A 13,400-nucleotide genomic window follows, 5' to 3' on the forward strand; every position below is an offset into this window, starting at 1 on the left:
GGCTGTTAAAATTGCACAAATTAAAAGCATATTAAAGTTAGACATTAATAAATCATAAAAATGCAATTTAAAATTTATGTTAAAGTAAACAAAAAATAAATATTGCATTAATAAATCATTTAAATGTTTGATTTACAAAGTTAAAAAATTGAATAAAAAATACAAAACGTCAAAATATATTAAATAAATTATAAAAATATTTATTACTATAAAAACAAAGCAATAAATAAAGCAAATATTAAAATGTTAAATTATGCCAATAAAAAATTGCAATAAATTAACAATTTAATAAAGTAAACTAAAAAATAAATATTGCATTAATAAATCATTTAAATGTTTAATTTATAAAGTTACAAAATATAAATTCGGCATAACAAATTAAAAACATTAAATTATTGTAAAAATAAATCATAAAAATATTTATGTATATAAAAAAAAATAAAAACAAGGCAATAAATATTAAAATGTTAAATTCGAATTTTTACAAATATTTTTTAGACATAAGAACTGCTGAATTTTTTGCTGTGCACAGCCGAAAAAGAATTAAAGAGTAGGCGTTGAAATAGTGTCAAGTGGGCGTAACCTATAGCTGGGCGTTACCTGGGGGACGTGTGCGCGTTCTATGGGTCTATGCCATTATTTTTGATTTGGCACGACGACGACGCGGACGCGACACGCTGCTGGGCGAATGAGTGAGCCCCCAAACCAACAGTAAACAAATTAAGTCGAGCGTAAAGCTCGTGGCTCAAAGCCTCGTTCGTAGCTGTATTGGTTTGTTTTCTCTCGTGTGTGTGTGTGTGTGTGTGTTTGTTTTTTTTCGAGGGCAATGCATGCAAGCGTACACAAAATCGCAACAAATTAAAAGACTGAAAAAAAGGCAAAGGAACTGGCCATGAGTTGCCGCCGCAGTTGACTGGACATGCCACAGCATGAGGCAAAGATAAAGCAAAAAGCTACATAAAATGCCAAATGGCAAAGCAAGGTGCAGACAGCCCAGCAAAGCGATAGAGAAAGAGACAGAGAGAGAGCGAAAGAGAGAGAGAAGCGGAAGCGTGCAATTGAATTTTTTTTTCTTGCTCCTCTCACCTCCTCTCTTTGCAAATTGATAGCAGCTTGTACGGCTAACAAACATGTTTAGGATTTTGCTGGAAATTCTTCAAAGCCATGCACAACAACATTTTGGAATTAGCTTTGGCTACGAGCATTACTCTAACGGAAATTGAATAAAAAGCGGCCAACATTTGTGGCAAGTCGTACAAATTTGCCAAGGGACAAAGCCAAAAGCCAAAGATATGCAAATAGAAATATGTTTTTAGTCAAAGCAATTAAATTATGTTGGCTAAATAAACTTAAAGCTGCAAGCAGCTGTAGCATTCAATTATTTAATTGAATTAAACTATTGCAATCAAAATTTAGACAAGTTAAACAAAAATAATTAAATATATAAAAAAAAAACTGCAACTTATTTTGTTTTAGTTTTTCTTTAGTTTAGTAAGCATCATTAGCATTAAGTGTTAGCCATTAGCATTTAAATTATGTTGGCTAAATAAACTTAAAGCTGCAAGCAGCTGAAACATTTCAATTAAATAATTCAATTAAATTTGAACTGAACTATTGAAAGCAAAAATAATTAAAAATATGCTTATTATATTGCATTATTTTCAACTATTTGATTTATATAAAAAAAAAAACTGCAACTTAATTTTGTAATTATTTGCTATATATTGCTAAGTAGCTAGCAAGCTATTAATTAAATAAAAGCAAGCAAGCATCAACAATTAAATGTAAGCCTTTAGCACTTAAATTATGTTGGCAAAATAAACTTAAAGCTATCGCAACTGAAACATTTTAAAAATTATTTAATTGAATCGAACTATTGCAATCAAAACTTAGATAAGTAAAGTAAAAATATTAAAAAATATTCGCATTAGTGTGCATTATTTTCAACTATTTGTTTTGACTCAAAAAAACTGCAAAATATTTTGTAATTTAAACAAATAGCTTAACGTTGAATTTAGTTAGGCTGGCATAGGTAGCTATAAATTAAATAAAAGCAAGCATCAACATTTAAATTCGCATCAACATTCTAAACGCAGCAAATTGTTGAGCAACAAATAAATTTAAATATTTTAACTGTTTTGCATTAAAGATTTAACATTCAGCATAGCGCAGCTCAGCAGGCGAAACTATTAGCCAGCTCTTCTCTTAAGTGATTGATTCCCAGCAATGCAGTGTGTGGTCATACGAGATGACCAATCGACATAACGCTCTGTCTCTGTCTCTATCTCTGTCTCTCAGTCAGCCAAGTACTGGGAGTAATGAATGCCAAGCACGTGGTACGTGGCAAAGTTTTGGGGGTCAGTTGTTGTTGTTGTGGCTGATTGGGGGTGGGTGGAGCGTTGTCGAGTGGCGCAACGATGAATCGCTGTTGCTGCCTCTAAGTGGCTTAAGTACATGCCATAATTAGTTGTGGGGGCGTGCGCTATGCGCATTAGCACGCGCGTCTTACTTCGTCTTCACATTTTTAGCCACCAAGCCCCTTCTAGGCAACTCCTTGGTATGCTAATGATATGGCATTTGCTCTATAGCTCTCTCGCTCTCACTCTCTCGCTCTCGCTCTCGCTCTACACTGCATAGTTGCAAGCTGTTGCTCTTCGTTGCTGTTGTTGTTGTTGTTGTTGCGCGTGCCTGCGTTGGCGCAAGTTTCACGCTAAAAGCGCCGTAAAATAGACGACAACATTTTTGTGCCAAGTACGTGTTGTAAGTTGCAAGTGCAACCAACAGCAGAGCACACAGACCCTGCAGCGCAACGAGCCACAAATTTATGTGCAACACCAAATGCGTTGCTAAAACTATTTGGCGCGCTTAAAGAAACAAAGTATAAGCAAAGTATTAAAAAAATATAAAGATAATAATGCAAAAAAAAATATTTTAAAAAGATTAAGCCTTAAGCATTACATAATAGTTTAACAAATTAAAAAACGTATTTTGTTTAGTTTAACAAAATTTCAAAAAAAATAAACAATGCATATGCAACAAATTGTTGATAATAAAAATTTTAAAAAATTATTTAGTGCTTCAATATTGCTTTAAAAATAATTAAGCAGTAGTTTGTTTAATTTACAAATTTTTAGGTCTTTCAAAAGTAAACAAAAGTTTACTATAAAAATAAATTTCAAAGCGTTACAATAATGTGTAAAATTAAACAAAGAAAAAAAATATTTTACATAATTTAAAATTTAAAAAAATTGCAGTTTAAATATAAAACATATAAATAGAAAAGGCCAAAATTCACTATAAAAATAAATTTGAAAGTGTTACAATAATGTGCGAAATTTAATAAAAAAATAAAATATTTTACATAATTTAAAATTTAAGAAAATTAAAATAAATTTCAGTTTAAATAGAAAAAATAGAAATAAATACAAACAATGTTAGCAAAAAGTTTTCTACCTTGTAATTGAGCATAAATCAATTTTGAATATAGTTGCAACAAATAATGTTCGACTAGCTATTAAAATAAATAGTAAGCTATATAGCTAATATGCTATACTATATAATTATTATTATTATTATAATAGTATTACTATTGCTTGTACTTAGTATAAATTTAAATAAATTAAGGGAAATTGTCAATTGCTAAACTAAATATATGAGGCAATTGTAAGCTGCGAGTTTATAAAGCGTTTAGCAGAGCGAGAGACAAAGAGAGTGAGAGAGAGAGAGAGAGAGAAACTGAATGGCAAATTGAGTTATGTGTGTGGCAAGTCAAGTGAAGTTTTGTGCCAAGGCTATGCTAAAGTTCTTAGGCCAAGGTAAATTCTAGAGTCACACACACACACACACATGCATACATATGTATATATATGCATATATATAACGGTATTCATATGTAAATATACACGACTTGTTTTATGCTCATTGCCTTGGCTTCCCCCTTGGCTGTTGCAAAATTTATACAGTGCCCCAGTGTATGTGTGTGTGTGTATGCGTGCGTGTGTGTGTGTATCGCATAAATAACGGGAACAACGTATCTCTCACTTGTCGCAAAGGCAAAAGGCCGAACGTCTTGCCACAAAGTTGCCGCCGTTAGCAGCTTCCGTTTGTCTGCGCCAAAGTATTGACATTATTATTGTATTTTTTTTTTTTATATTTTAATGTGCCAATCAGTTTGCCCCCAACCCAAACCACGCCCCCACGCTCAGTCTCTGACGTTTGCATGAAAAATCGCTTTGCATATATTTAATTTTCAAATTAAAATTGACTGCGCTGCTTATTTATTTATGTTGCTATGCAGCTTAAAAAAAAAAATAGTAAACTTGACTTTGAGCTGCTGCTGCTTTAATTGCTTGCTCATCAATTTGTGTTGCCTGCTCTTTCGCATCGTGTGCAACGATTTGTTGCAACTTGGCAAAGTTTGTTCAATTCCAATTGCCAATTGGCCTCACAATCAATTTAATACTTGTGTGTGCTTCAACTAATTTAACTTATTTGTTTGGCGTCGCTTTGGCTTGCTCAATGCCACAGAGCGACGTTTGCCACTTAAGTGCAGCCCCCACCCCACTCAGCACAGCCCTTGGGGCGCGCCTTGGCAATAAATATTGGGCACCAGACGAAGCTCTCAAATTTTTCAAAGTTAAGTGTTACTTGGACTAGACTAGATAAAGATATTTATGCTTATGCTTTTGCATTTTAAATAAACAGTGGGAAATTATAAAAAATTAAAAATCACTTGAAAAACAATAATAATGATAGATTATAATGTTTTGTTTAGCAATCAAATCGAATTGGGTTAAAAACATAGCAAAAAATAATCTATTTAAACTTTTCATAATTTAAAATATAATTATAATTTTTTGTTTACCCTATTAAATCGAATTTGTTCTTTATTAATTTATATAAAATGCGAGAATCTTAAAGATTAAAACTCCAAAAATATTTATTCTATGCTAAAATTCTACAAATAATAAATTAAAATTAGCTTCAAATTGCCTTTCAATTAATAAAAAAAATTGAAAAACTAATTATTAGAAAATATAAAAGAAATCTACAAAATTAAAAGCAATTGCTGCTTAAATAATTAAATGAAAATTATAAAATCAAATAAAGTTAATAAATGCAAATTAGCAAAAATACTTAAAGTTTCTTTGCTCAAAATTAAAATACAAAATTAAATACTAAATAACAAATAGAATTTTGAATAGCTATGCAGTTAAAACTTTGTGTACTGTACAGCTCGCAATCGCTAAAAGGTATAAAGAGTTATTGAGCATAAATATTTAATTGAATTGTTGCTAAGCGTGAAATTGCAACTGCCTGTTTATCCAGCGCTCGTATCAGGACATGAGTGCCATATATAAAAATCAATAGGCAGCCCGAGCTATATATACAGCTATATATATACAGCTATGTATAAATGCATACACCTTTGCCGTATGCAAGGACACATGGGGCGCAGTGAAAAAAAATAATGAAAAGAGAAACAAGGATGTAAGCCGAAGGACACAAGCGCAGCAACGTGCGTGTGCGTGTGCGTTTTGTTTTTGAAAAAGGATATGGATTGGTGATGAGCATGAGGCACCAGTTGCGCGGTCGCGTATATTGCGTCAATGCCTTCATGGAAATTTCCGGAAAGCCCGGATACGGTAGATTCGGTTCACCCGACGATGAGCTCGAGGATGTGCCCGATGAACTGGAGCCGGATGAGCTGTGCGTCGAATCGCCATCATCGTCGTCGTCTTCGTCGTCCGAGCTGCAGCTGCCATTGCAGCTGGAGTCGCTGGAGGAGCCGCTGGCTGCATGGCCACCATGACGCCGCCTTGCGGCACGACGACGTGGCAGCTGCTGCGAATCCTGCGGCGCTTGACGCTCCTTGCTGCGCGTTTGCGATTGCGTTTGCTGATAGCGGCGCGACTGTTGCTGCTGCTGCTGCTGCTGCTGCTTGGCTGCATCGCTGGCATTTGAATGTTGTCGCTGGGCGCGTCTGGTGCTTGTGGGCGTGGCCTTGGCGCTAACATTGGCGCTGCAGCTGCTTGTCTTGCGCTGTCGCTGCTGCTGACTGCTGCTGTTGCTGCGTCGCAGCTTCTGTTGCTGTTGCTGTTGCTGCGCGCTTTTGCCGCTGTCGACAATCACCGACATGGGCGGCTCTTCGTTGGAATGCATTGATTGTGATCTCAGTTTATTAGTGTTGTTGTTGTTGCTATTATTGCCGCTATCTGTGGCTGCCACGCGACGTCGCTGTCCATTGCTGCCGCTAGCAACAGTTGCACCTGCTGCTGCTGCTGTTGTTGCCGTTGCTGTTGCTGTTGGCTGCTGCAGCATATTCAACGACCTGTTGGCCAGCACAAGCAGCTTTGGTCATTCCATTTTGACAAATTCCAATCTATAAAACAAAGGGAGAGAGAGAGAGAGAGGGAGAGTGAGTTAGTAAGATCGATTAGACAGCTATTACTTAGCTCAGCAGCTTCATCAAAGCCACATAAAACTCATAAAATCTACACACACACACATACGCACACACACACGCGCGCATACACACACATACTTATGCACTTAAGCTGCTTGCTACGTGCAAAGTTTGTGAATTGATTTTTAATGCGACGCCGTCAGTCGCTAAATTACACTGCAACAAATTTGTTGTTGCTCTAAGCATTTCTCAATTTGCTTAATTTTCATTATTAATTTATTATTTTATTTATTTTAAATGTAACTTGGAATTAATACTAAGAGCAGCTGAGGCCGCCCTGTTTTCATTATTAAAAATTATATATTTATTTTAGAATTATATATATTATATATTATATTTTGTAAGATTAATTTTATTTTTAAATTTTTGCTTTTCTATATATAAAGCCTTATAAACAATTAACGCTTATTAACAATATTAATAATTGATTTCAAATATATTTATAGCTTTTCAACAAGACCAGTATTCAAAACTTCTCATAGCTTCATTGCTTAAATTAATCTACAAAGTTTTTAAAAATTAGCTAAGACGCCTAAAATTTAAATATATATGCTATTTTCTATATTTTTAAAAATTGTTTGCAGCTCAATGTACAAATTTAACTGATTTTTAACTCAATCTCAAAATTTTGGACAGTGTACACGGGGCTTAGCGCCAACCCAAAAAAAGCAAAAAAAAAAAAGTAAGAAATGATTTGGGGGTGCCCCGCTTGGCTTGGCGCAGCTGCCACCTTAAAAGCAACTCGTATAATGAAGCCGAAACATAATTTATGTGTGCGTGTAAAATTACACACATGTGTATGCGTGTGTGTGTGTGTGTGTATTAGGGGCTGTAAAAATAATGAGCAGCATATTTTGTGCCCACAACCAAAAAAAGTGTAGCATACTTTGTTGGGCGGCGTATGTTGTTCAATCATTAATTACGTATGTTACATACACACGTGTATGTATGTGTGTGTGTGTGTGTGTGTATTTGGCACACCTAAGCATAACACATTAACTTTGCCAAAAAGTGCCACGTTGTGGATTTTATTTTCGCTAGTGTGTGTGTGTGTGTGTGTGTGTACGAAAATTGGTTTATTGCTAGGCCTCGGCAATTTTGCATTGCTGGCAAACCAAACAAGAACAACAATAAATGCAAGTGTCATTATATAATAAACAACAACAGCAATAGCTATAATAATTATAATAACAATAGCAGTGCCTTTGCTTTTAATTGTGTTTATAAATTCAATGCCTTGGCCATTTTGAAATATGCATTAATTTGCAATTAATTTAGCTAATTTTGCTGCATTGTTCAATTAATTAAGAGCAGCAGCATAAAGTGCAAGAGAAATGTCAAATTAATTATGAGCAAGCAGCAATAACAATAAATTAGTCACTAAATAAAAGCATAAAGCCATAAAATTTAAGCGCTAAAAATAGAACTAAAGCTAAAGTCACAGTCATTGGCACGTGTGTGTGTGTGTGTGTGTGTGTGGCCCCAAAAAGTCCAAATGTCTTACAATGGCCTAAAAATCAACAATAATTAATCGTCGTCTGTTGGCGCCATTTGTTTACTAGTTTGGGATACGGAAGTCAGCCAAGCCAAGGCAAACAAGACACACAAACACACACACACACACAAGCATAGTATATATGCTTATTTACATATGTATATGTATATGAGGCTTGTGCATAACTTGCGATATAAATATGAAATGTATAACAAGAAGGCGCTGCCAAAATAAGGATTTAAACTATAAGCTCTCGCATCGACAAGCTCAACAACAACAACAACAACAACAGGCAGACAGGCAATGTAAGCGGCTTGTACAATAACACAACGCACACATATGTAAACACGCACACACACAGACACAGACAGAGACGTAGCAAGCACACACATCATACATAATTAAACACAAACAGCGCACAAAATCAACTTATGAAACGCAAATGCGTTTGCGAGCACGAGAGAGCGAGAGCGAGAGAGAGAGAGTGAGAGCGAGAGCCTTGGCTATAACAAGCAGCAGCTTCAAATATAAACCAAGAATTATATCAGAAGCAGCAGAAAAAAAATCACGAAATACAAATTAAGGCTTACCACGTGGGCTAACCAACGAGCGTGTACAAAATATAAGCACATCAGCGGCTGCTGCTGCTGCTGCTGCTGCTGCACAGTGGTTTTAAATTACAAGCACAACTTACTAAAAATACGCATCATTAAAATTGCGCTTGAGTTAGGCTTTCAATTTAATTATGTTAGCTGCATTATTTTCAGCAATTTTATTGTATAACTGAGCACATCATTTTGCTATATTTGAAATTGATCCAAGTAATTGCTTAACTACTTCGTATTATGCATGAATTACTGCAAATAATTATTAATATTATTTTTTAATTTGATTTCATATCATTAATTCTATATAAATGCTATAAATAATCCATATAAAATTATTGATTATTATTATAATTTAAGCTAAGCAATTCTAAAAAACAATTATATTGAAATTTATATAAAGCAAACACTTCATTAACTAATACTAATCAAATCAATTGCTCAGCTTAGAATAATCTCTGATTACAGCTATTCAAAAATTATTCAACACATACGATTTAAATATTGCAAAATTAGCAGCATATGTAATTCAATATTACTTGATATCAAATTATAAAACTGTTGCCAAACAATTGCAATTTAAGCGGCTCAGCAATCAATAAAATTGCTAATAGGCGTTAATTAATGCGTTAGATATGCCAATTATGCTATGAAAAATAAACACAATTGGCTTTGAGCCAATTTAAATACAAGCTGTGTGCGTGTATTGTGTTTGTTTTGTGGGCCAACGCCAGCGATAATTCAATAAACGTTAACAATTGTTGTTAATTGAAACGTTTTGGACCAGCCGCAGAGCAGCGCGCAAGGTAAAATTTAATAACTCAATTATGATTGGGGCGTCACACAGTGTGCGATGTGTTTCAATTAAAAAGTTAGCTGCTCTATGGAGAGCGAGCTGTTTGCAATCAATAGGCCAAACATTGAGGCAAACTAACTCAAGCCACTCAAGAATTAAGTTGTCAATGTCAAGCAGAAAATGTACTGGCGCCCAAAACTATGCAATACACTTTGCCTAACAGAACTTGCGCTAGTTCCAAGCAACTGTAACTAATATAGACTTAATGACTTGCTTTAAGCCAAAACAGCGCCAGTGTATAAAAACTATAGAAGTAAAAAGAAAATAACGCATACGCAGCGTTGTGCTACAAAGTTGAGCGCCGAAGAAAATAAATCAACAGCGACGACAATGCGGCGCCGAGATTTTCACTTGAGATTTATGCTACAACCTTAACCCTAGCTATTAGCATAAATATTTCAACTTTTTTTTTGTTTTCGCTTCGCACACAGCGTGAGAGCCGCGCGCATGAAAATTTAAGTTTTGCTTATGCTGGCAAAATGTTAAACATTTGCGTGTTGCTGTTGTTGTTTTGCTTTTGGCTTTTTTATTATTTAACATTAATATTTATGCTTGTTTAGCTGTCGTTGATTTCTCGTTTTTTAATATACATTTTTTAGCTTGGCAGCTGCCCAAAACGCGCGCGAGCTGCACAAAAATCTTCACCTGACACCGACAGACAATTGAAGTTTATTTTATTTTTTCTTATTCCATCTCATTTTCCAATTTTCATGTAGCTCTCGTCTCTGTAGCTTTTTCAGCTTCATTGAACGCATTTTTTATGCTCACTGCTCGCTCTCGCTCTTTTATTTGCTGTGCTTATTGTCGTTTTTAAATACACAGCCGTAAAAATTCATATTTATATATTTGTTTTTATGCCTCGGCTTTTATTGGCCATTCGCTGAAGCACCTTTTGCAGTCAGCTGGGCATATCGTTAAATAGCCGCCTAGTGCGCCTTATATAAAGGCAGGTCCGCTCTCTCTCTCTCTCTCTCGCTCTCTCAATCGCTAACGCGTACTAAAATCTCTGCCTTTACCCACATCCAATGTTATCTTTAGCACACGTGTGTGTTTCGTTTCTCAACTTTATTCGTTATTAATATGCTATAGACGACTTGGGAGCGCAGCAAGCAGCAAATGTAATGTAGATTACCAGATCAAATCACTTGCGCATATTTAAGCATATATTATATATACATATCGATACGCAAAAATCATAAATATTTGGCCTAATGCAAAATCATATTTTAAGCCTAAGCCCCAGCAATTTTTGATAAGCAACGAATTTTAATCAAATTTGGCAAATTGTGCTTTTCATATTTTCAATTTTCACAAGCTTTAAGCAAATAATTTTTTTGTATTTATTTTTTTTAATACACTTTTTGTTCCAATAATTATTTTGTTCGCTTTACGATTATTTTTTATTAGTTATAGCCTCATCAATTTATCAATTATCTTGAACAAATATTAAATTTTATGCAACATACATTTAGCAAGCATTTTAATTAAATTTGGCACATAGTTTTTTAAATTGTGCTGTTCAATTTTTACAAATAATTTTTTTGTATTTTTTGTAGCAAATTAGTTATATTTATATTTATTAATTATAGCCTAACTACATAATTTAATAAACACTTAACTTAAACAAATATTCAATTTGGTGTATCATAAATTTATTTTTATTATTTTAATTGCTTTATTTGCAAGTCAAAATAAATTGTAGTATTTATTTGTTGAATTTATCTTTGCACGTTAATTTTTCAATTGGAATTCAATTGTTATCCAACTACTTTTTGTGTTCTCTCGCCTCAAGCAATTATGAGAATTGCATGGGTTGGCAAACGTGCATGTTACGCATACGCCACGTACGCCCGCAAAGACGTGCTGGCATGTCGCCCTTTAACTAACACTCTGCTCTGCTCTGCTCTGGCTTCCACTCACTGCTCTGTACACCGCCTCCGCAGTCTTTGGTATACGCTTTAGCTATTGTCGCCTCGCTTGCTTGATGTTTTGCCAATACGCCCGCCCACATTGCCACACGCTTCACATCACCTTGCAGCACGTCACGCCTTGAGTTACAAGCATCTCTGCCCCCCTCTCTCACTCTCTCTCGCGCACTCTTTCGCATTGAATTGAGTTGGCAAACGCGTTTGCGCTCGCTTTTAAGTAATGAGCACAACAACATTTGCCTTGCCAACGCCAACGCCAGCAACAGCAACAGCCCCGCCCCTTCCCTGTCTTTAGCCCTTTTCGCATTTGGCTTTAGTGGCATCCGCTTCACCTGCTGTTAAATAATAAAAAAGCAGCTAAAAAGCTGCCAGCATCTTCACACAATCTCAAACTGAATCTTAAGCCAAGGCTACAAGCATTCGATATTGTAAATTACTTGTCGCCTGGCATTGAATACAAAAAGCTCAGAATTTCTAAGCAGCGCACCGAGACAAATCAGCACTTGTTCAACTTGATGTTAGTGTGTGGGGAGCGGCGGGGTGGGGGCAAAAAAAGGTGTGTGCACTTTAAAGTCAACTCAAGCTAAAAAAATAGTGAAAAAATGTGTTAGCATTGCTTACAAATTTAATTTAATATTCAAATAAATTGCAAGTATAATTTTTATAAATATATAAAACAATCTAAGCTACTTTGCTTGCTATTAAATTATATTTACTATTAATTTTAATCAAACATTTAATTAAATTTTATTATATATTTCAGCTAAAAGCCGCTTAAAAGTAACTGTAAGTACAATTTTATTTTTTCTATAAGTTCAAGTAACAAATTATAGAAATTCAAGCTGAAAAAAATGTTCTAAATTTTCCATTGAAGTAAAACTTTACTAAATCAAAAGGTACAATAAATTAGCTTAACAATATGACGGCAAAACGTTTTAAATAAATTATGCACAGTCAAAATAATTATTATAGCTAAATAATAAAATTCAAAACCTTTTTGCAAGCCATTTAAAAAGTCTTTTGCTGAATTCCCTAATGAACTTGAATTTTGGTTTCTTAAAACTTTTTGGGTTTGCTTAAATCAATAGCTCACAATAGAGCAGCGAATAGAAGAGAAAAGTATAGCCTAGTGCTTTTAGAAATCAAAGCATTATGTTGATTTAATACCCAAGTTGAGTCCCAAAACCAACGCTACAATAGCCAAAGTTGCTTGCATGTGTGTGTGTGTGTGTGTGAATACACAAAAGCTAGACTAATCGCTCTGCCCCTGGACTGCTGCTATCTTGACCACAAAGAGCAGGCAAGAGAGAGAGAGAGCGACCAACTGAGCTCCAAAGGGTACTGCAATTTTTTTTTTTTTGCTTATGGTTTTTGGTTTTGTGTTTTTTTTTTTTTGTGTGGGTGAAGCAAACTGAACTCGACTCCATTTTCGGGCAGAAGCCACAAAACCAGGAATGAATTTTTATGCAAATTCTTTTTTGGCAGGCAACTTGTTGCCTAAACGAAAAATTTGTCCAGGGGTGTTAAAGGGCTGCAGCGTTTGAGTTGAGTGGGTGGTTGGGTTGACAAATTAAACAAATAAGACAACAACAACAACACAAAAGCAAGCACGTTATTCGATTTGAGCTGCCTCCCAACTCTCTCACTCTCTTGTGATATGACAACAACATGTAAATACTTTTGGGCGAAAATGCTTGAAAATTTTGCTGTTGACAAAGAATTTGCTGCTGCTGCTGCTGCCTTTAAATTCCTTGTGTTGTGTTGTGTGTTGTGTTGGCTTTGCCCAAATCGAAAGGCACACGAATGAATTTTCATTCAATTATCTCTGCTACATTTGCCTTCTTCCCGCTGCTTGTTGTTCTTGTTCGTTCGTTCGTTCGTTCGCTTGTTTGTTTGCTTTATTTGTCTGGGGACTGAAACTAGCCTCAACAATTGCACTCGCACTCGCTCTCTCTCTCTCACACGCTCTGTGGCTATCTCTTTCCATCATTGTCTTAGTCTTTGGGCATCGCTGACTGAGAATTCATAGCCGCTCTGTTTCAATTTTTGT

The 13,400-nt window shown here is 35.1% G+C and overlaps 1 protein-coding gene across 4 annotated transcripts in view; it reads right to left on the reverse strand.

Moving 5' to 3' along the window:
• LOC108606420 (voltage-dependent T-type calcium channel subunit alpha-1G) overlaps window positions 1-6,378 on the reverse strand; it is a 43,791-nt gene extending 37,413 nt beyond the window's left edge. For all 4 annotated transcript variants that reach the window (XM_017996520.1, XM_017996517.1, XM_017996516.1 and 1 more), the window contains exon 1: window positions 5,558-6,378. In XM_017996520.1, the coding sequence (XP_017852009.1) occupies window positions 5,558-6,321 (764 nt within the window). In that variant the 5' untranslated portion in view covers window positions 6,322-6,378. The remainder of the gene's footprint in view (window positions 1-5,557) is intronic.
• Between the last annotated feature and the right edge of the window lie 7,022 nt (window positions 6,379-13,400).

Source organism: Drosophila busckii, chromosome X (assembly GCF_011750605.1).
Source record: "Drosophila busckii strain San Diego stock center, stock number 13000-0081.31 chromosome X, ASM1175060v1, whole genome shotgun sequence".
NCBI lineage: Eukaryota > Metazoa > Arthropoda > Insecta > Diptera > Drosophilidae > Drosophila > Drosophila busckii.